At 42.8% G+C, this 7,051-nt stretch overlaps 1 protein-coding gene across 1 annotated transcript; it reads left to right on the forward strand.

Moving 5' to 3' along the window:
• Positions 1-800: 800 nt before the first annotated feature.
• On the forward strand, positions 801-5,491 carry LOC139927681 (putative E3 ubiquitin-protein ligase DTX3). Its single transcript, XM_071919911.2, has 3 exons — positions 801-1,146; positions 2,903-3,120; positions 3,744-5,491. The coding sequence occupies exons 1-3, from the start codon at positions 817-819 to the stop codon at positions 3,820-3,822; spliced, it is 627 nt and encodes a 208-aa protein (XP_071776012.1). The 5' UTR covers positions 801-816; the 3' UTR covers positions 3,823-5,491.
• Positions 5,492-7,051: the final 1,560 nt, after the last annotated feature.

A 7,051-nucleotide genomic window follows, 5' to 3' on the forward strand; every position in this document is an offset into this window, starting at 1 on the left:
TATTTTTAGAAGATGAATCACACAGCAGTTAAAATGGCCCATAGACACCTGTCTGCTAAAGTGGTGTTAACCCTCAGGCATGTGCTCTCCTCCTGCAATGCTGCCTCAGGCAGAGACCAAAGCACTGCCATGCCATTACCATAGCAAGTTGTTTTTCTCAAAAACTACTCTTTACAAAAAGTATATTTTTACCTCTGGTTGTTTACAACACTTTCAGTTTGTGTGCAATTTGATCCAAATAAACTTTGACCAAACTGCAACTGTGGGCCATATCTCGAGTGTAACTTAACTAAAAAACAAAACATAAATAAATCAATTTGCGCTAATACATTGAGAACAGATAGATTATGACCTGTATTTCCCATGGAAGTATCATATTAGTATAGGTAATTTCCTCTTGTGGTTTACTGGAAATAGGGCAGAGTGGGAGGTCTTTCTGGTTCTTCCTCTTTTCAGATCTCAGCTTGATTCCCCGCCTCACCTTGGGGTGAGTTGGATTTAATGACCCGGCGGGTTATGGGACCAGAGGTGTGCTGCCACAGGGGGGTGTCATTGCTCTGAGCCACACCGTCTTGGCTTAATTGTTTCATTCATTTTGCGTCAGCCGGAAAGCCCTTGAAAGTCATCTCATGTTTTGTAAACGAACAAACTCGTTACACCCCTGCGTCGGACGGGGCACGAATCGAGCTCACCCAGTGGAAATGAATCGGCAGGCCTACTTTACTTGACGTCGAATAGTGTCACTGGAAACCACCAGCCCTTTCACATCCATACACGGATGGAAATGCAGCAACATTGTCGTCACTTACCGGAAAAATGGAAAACACAACAAATGCTCAGTGTGATCTTAGCACTGATGTGCACAGATCTCGCCGCGCCTCAGATATGGATAACTGCGCCATATGCTTAGACAGAATCCAAGATAAGAAAACTTTAAAGTGCCATCACTCTTTCTGCACTGAATGTATCGACTCGGTGTTCAAGTTCAAGCCCGCATGTCCGATATGCAACACCTACCACGGAATCTACATCGGGACCCAACCGGAGGGCACGATGACAGTGACGCGCCGCTGGCAGAGCTTACCTGGCTTTGAACACTGCCAGACCATCGTCATTGAATACCGTTTTCCATCGGGGATACAAGGGGTGAGGCTGACACTTTTAATGAAGGTTTGAAGGCACTGTATTACATCAGCAGAGATTGGGTGGTGCTAATAGCTCTTTCGCTACCACTTTCAGCCACTTTTACAAGTTTGCAGCTGCCCGCCAGAGGGCGCTGCAGCTTGTTTTTCAGAGCAGATACCCCAGCATGGATGTATTAAGAAATCGGGATAAACTCTGGCAAAATGGCCGTCCTTTGATTTCAGCGTCACCCGTCACATAAAAAAAAAAATGCTCCTCTGGTCCCTTATATAACCGCCTATAATACTTCCATGGTCTCAGCTCAAGGAGGTTTTTCCCAGCTCTGTGTTGTGTATCGTGGCGTCTGGAAGGGAAACGGGAGATTTGAGGAAGTGATCTCAGAAGCGCATCTGTCCGTTGCCATGCCAACAGAATGTCCGGTGGAGGGGAGGGGGGGGGGGGGGGGGGGGGGGGGGTACGGTGAAAGACAAGGATATCACATTTATCCACTGATTTAATAATCATTACAACTGAAAATGAAAAACTGGAACAATTTTGCGTCGCTTGTTTTCATTGAGAAGAATTTAACCCTCCCCTCCCCTCCCCAGCCCATCCTTCCAGGTGACAGCAGTATGGTCCAAAATAGGGCAATTGATGATATGGAGATTTATGAAAGATCAATGTATAGGGCTAACCGTGATTTTCCATATCCATATGGATTATACTAGCCTATCCTTTGAAATGCAAAAGTCCCCCACATCATTCACATCGGGCAAGTGTAGGCCAATTAATAGCCTAATAAGCCTAAAAGTATTTAAGACAACTCACAGCTGAGAACAGGTAGAGTGAGTCTAATGACTCTCAACACCATCAATATGCAGCAGAATATCTGCAAAGCACCCATTTAGGAGCATAAGTTTACCTGTAACAGAAACCACCAAACAAGAATTATTTTACAGGTATTACAGGTAGCAGGAACAGTGTGTGTGTGTGTGTGTGTGTGAGAGAGAGAGTGAGAGAGAGAATATCCCTTGTGTGAATTAATGATAAACACCACGCCATATATTTCTTGTTTATAGGGGGATTAGAGGGTAGAGATAAACCGAAGCAACTGTTCAAATTTTATTTTCAGTTGGATGCACATAAACATCACACTAAAAATACAGCATCCTAGTTTTTCTCCATGTCAGGCACGGAGGCTGAGGCGAGGGTGGTGACTGGGGAGAGGAGCTCCAAGGCGCTCTGATGGCGGGTGCTGGAGTGTGTGTGTATGTCTGAAAAAGAAAGGACATTTACAAACCAAGTGTGCCAAGTCAAGGGTGTCGCATTCCATCTTGACTTTGTCCAAATTTAAATCTCTATCTGTCTCCAAAGCCCTGCTGCTGAAAATGAAATAATGAACATTTTAAGTTATTCTTAGGATAAATGCAATCTTAAGGCCATGAACATGAATCTGCACACGCGGATCTTCGTGTGTGTGTGTGTGTGTGTGAGAGAGAGAGAGAGAGAGAGCGAGAACATAAAATTACAACAAAATGTATGCAACCAAAATGTGGACTGTCTATAAGCATATAAAGATAAATTTCTGCTCTTATGTTGGCAGTCTGACTTTTTCTTGGCCCAATATTTTTGGGAATATAACAATGCTCCAAATAACTCTGCTGGCAATGGTGAATGTACAGCATACTCTACCTGACTTGTCTAGGTGCATTTAGGTAAAAGTAATAGTAGAAAATGACTCACTAGCCTACAACCTGCTGTACCTTTGACCTTATTCCAGCCTGAGCACCCAAACCCCGGGGTGAAGTATGCCAGCACGTCCCGTACGGCCTTCCTGCCAGCCTGCGAGGAGGGGGAGAGGGTGCTGAGGCTGCTGAGGAAAGCCTTCGACAGGAGACTCACCTTCACCGTGGGACGATCTGCCACCACGGGCCTCAACAACGCCATCACCTGGAACGACATCCACCACAAGACCAACATGGGAGGAGGTCCACAATAGTAGGCACATTGCTCTTATTGTTGTAGAATTAAGAGTCACTAAATTCACCAAGTACAATAAATGCACAGCAATTTGTCTTGGTGGCTTTGGTGCAGGGACATATTGACAGCTGTACATCCTGGATCTGATCACTGGCTGAACTAGCCTACTTATACTTGTTTTCAGTGAATAGTACTACTAGTAAAAGAGTTCCACTTCTGGACTTAATGGTGATTTCACAATTTGAAATGACAAAAATTGATTTGGAGTGCCTTTTTAAGTGGCAGAGAGAAGAACAGCCAAAGCACCTGATACTGCATTAGTAGCATAATGTCGCTGTCGGGTGAAAACCTCACAACTCAAATTTTTGTGATTTTCATTTTTTTTTTACTTCAGTTGAAGCATTACATGCCCCTTTATGGGTTGAGGAAATTCTACACCTTTTGGCTTTAAGAAACCTTTTCAAAGCCAGTTGGATAAACTCAAAAATGCATGGTCGTCAAGCTGGAAACAAGGCTGTTTTCTGTGGTTCCTGAAAAGTTTCAGGTTTTCACCTGACAACAACATTATGAAACATGGTACCTCACAAGAGCATGATGAACACTCACTGCATTATGTGGCTGCTTGTCTTTCTTTCTTCCAGTTTTGGGTATCCAGATCCAGAATACTTGTCCAGGGTTCAAGAGGAGCTTCGTCTTAATGGTGTGACAGAGGACGACTGAGCGCTGAAGCCCAACATTCAGAACCATCCTCAAAATGACTATAAGTGACGTAGCTTTAATACTTGTATGCACTGCAACAAAGTGCCTGATTTCAAGATTGCACTTGTTGCACACAATGAAGTAGGGATCTTCATCAGTGACAATAAAAAAAAAAAAAAATGGATAGATATGATTGAAACAGTAGAGCGGTGGAGTTCAGTGGCTTTTCCCAAAGATGTTGCAACTGCCAACTGATTATGCATATAAAGAACATTAAACATGCAAATAATATATGCTATGCAACAATCAAAAGTACAATAGGTGAGTATGGTATAAATAGAGTACAGCGGGCTATAACTCTGTTTTACAGATTTACTGAATACTTATATAAATCGTTAGTTTCCATATGGATTACAATGTAGCTCAGTCATGTTTACTAATCGTCAAATTGCATTTCAATCCTGTTGAAATCCTGTACATTCCTCAGGCTGACAATGAGGTTGATTGTGGTTACCATGGCAACATGTGACAGCTGAGCTGACCAAAACTGTGTGTCTTCAGAACAACAAGCTTAGCTTTAGTTTGAACATTTAACTGTAACTGACAAATAAATTCCACACACTTCCACCCTCCTGAACTTAACTGTGTTGCAACAGCGTAGCTTTGGTTTTGTATTTCAGGCACGAAGAAAATGGAAACTCAAGCCCTTTTGTACTACTTTACAATAGCTGACGTTGGCAGACTACATTAATCTAGTTCAGTTCGATAAATTTTAGGTCTGCCCACACATGACGTTCATGTAGATGAATGAACTAGCTAAACATAGCATATAAATAATACATGTTCATTGTAACGTTGCACCTGTAAAATAGATGTTATAGTTCAAATGGAGTTCAGTGGCTTTTCCAGAGAAAGTGAGTGCACTGTTTTCACTCAACAGCTGTGTTACTAAGATGATGCTGTATGTGTGGCACCTAGTAGTGTTTTGTTGTTTGGTTTTTATGTTTATCTTTTTTTGGGGGGAGGGGGCTTATAAATATAATTAACATAATAAATGATAGGGTGTACAAATAACACGTATACAACACAGTTATTGCTTTGTTGTGACATCAGTTGCTCATACAGTATATAGCCATTGCTGCCAAGACTGCTGCATGGATGATTTTTACCATGTCTGTCTCACCTCAGTTAATAAAATCTGTATCGAAATGAGTGTCAAACAACTAAGAACCCCAGTTTTCAGGAGTGCTCCAAATTCACCAGCCCAGTCATGCATCTGCTAAGCGCTACATAGCCTAAATGAAAAATGATTTTGACCTCTCAGTGCTGCCATTTTCCTGTTTAGTCCACTAGAGGGCGATGCTCTCCTCACAGAAGCCCATTTGATGGCGTCTGTTTGGTATGCAGCTGTATCATCATCACAAACCCACAGTCCCACAGCACCTCCCAAGCCTCATAGCCCAAAGTCAGTGAGAGGAGCAGAGCATCTGCTATAGACGATGAGTCATGTGTTTCTATGGGGCTCAGGGCAGCTTTAGCTGTGGCAGCCACACTGTACACATGACAGAGAGGGAGGATATCACCTTTTTTTTTTTTTTACCATATTGAATGTGATATAAACACTAAATAAAAGATGAGCTGTGGTGTTTATATGCATAGACAGACACGGTGTAAAATTAAAGGTCATTAAAGACACATATTTACAAGGCTCGTGTCTATACTCATATGTTAAATGTGTAACAAGTGTCCCAGTCGTGACTAGCCCAGATAAACCTTCAAATCTTGTAGCCAAAGAAGATGTGTTAACTAAAAGCAGTGAGTATCACCACCTGTATCCCTTCAGATCTCTTCTCGTTCCACGCAGCAAGACAACATATGCTCAGTTTTCACCGTCCGCTGAGCTCAGTGACCCCGGCCAGCACCCAGTCACCAAGTTACAACTGAATATGAACGATATCCAACTGCTCTACCTCTCTGTGTGGTGACAGATTGGAGTTGTGGGGTGATCAAGTGTCTTTGAACCTTTATCTCAATCACATGACTGTTAAGAGCGAGCCAGGATGAACAGTGTGTATGTGACAGGCAGAGTTACAAGGCCTGGCCTCTTTAGTGCTTTGGTGTTTAGGAGCTGGGGGCATTTCTGTGGTCTAGGATCACTGGGCATCTGCTGCTTCCACAGAGCAGGGCAGACCCATCTGGTCCCCCCCCCCCCCCCCCCTCTCTCTCTATCTCTCTCTCTCTCTCTCTTCCAGCCCTTCTATTAATTCATCAGTCCATCCATCTCTCAGTTCTTTTCCATTCTCACCCCCCTACATCTATTTCTTTCTATCCTTCTGTCCTTTTTGTGCTTTTGCTATCAGACAATTCCCTCCCGATCTGCTGTGTTGTGTAAATGGAGAGAGACGTGGACCACATACAACATCACTGGTTGCAGCTTTCTGAACATTTTGTATGTATTTTTCAATTACGAATAACAATGACAGACTGGAAAATGGCCTTCCCGAATAGTGCGGCGGGGTGTGAGGAAAGGCACAAATGAAGACAAATGGAGCGCTGAAGATACAGAATATACAGAATATACAGAGAAGTGCGGTGGAAACACAGTAAACATGGCCACTTCAAATTCACTTTCACTTCAGTGGAAGTAGCCTACATTTGAACATCAAAGATTCCATGTGAAAGGCTGAAATGTACCCATAATGCATCCTTCCATGTTTCCACTCCGATCTCTTCAGGCATTATTGTTTGAGTACATCCCAAATCCGTCCTTCTTAATACACTGAAATGCAATGGCTTATCCAGCACTTTGAAAAAAATCACATGACACTCAGAGTACAGTATTTTGTTTGCACTTTCACTTACAAAGGGGCAGGAACACTACAAAGTATGGCTTTGGGTCCAGAGCAGTGAATTATTCTTGAGTGACTCTTTGCCCCTCTCCGCCTTCCCTGTCATCATCCATCTGGACTGGAGCATGGAATTATTGAAATCTATCCAGAGATATAAATATGTATTAATGATTATGCAGAGCAATAACGTGGGTGGATTAAACATGCATCAATGTAAATGGCCAGTGACAAGCCACTGTATAAAATGGATTGATGGTGTTTGAGAACAAGTTTTCAATGCGTGGATTAAGCCATAGACTGATCCGTCAGTCTATGGCTGTTTTCATTAATTTCCTCCAAAAGTCTTTCAACATTGTGGCGGCAGGACAACTTGAACTGTCCTCCATTCAGAGAGAGAAAGA

Source organism: Centroberyx gerrardi, chromosome 14, assembly GCF_048128805.1.
Source record: "Centroberyx gerrardi isolate f3 chromosome 14, fCenGer3.hap1.cur.20231027, whole genome shotgun sequence".
Classification (NCBI taxonomy): Eukaryota; Metazoa; Chordata; class Actinopteri; order Beryciformes; family Berycidae; genus Centroberyx; species Centroberyx gerrardi.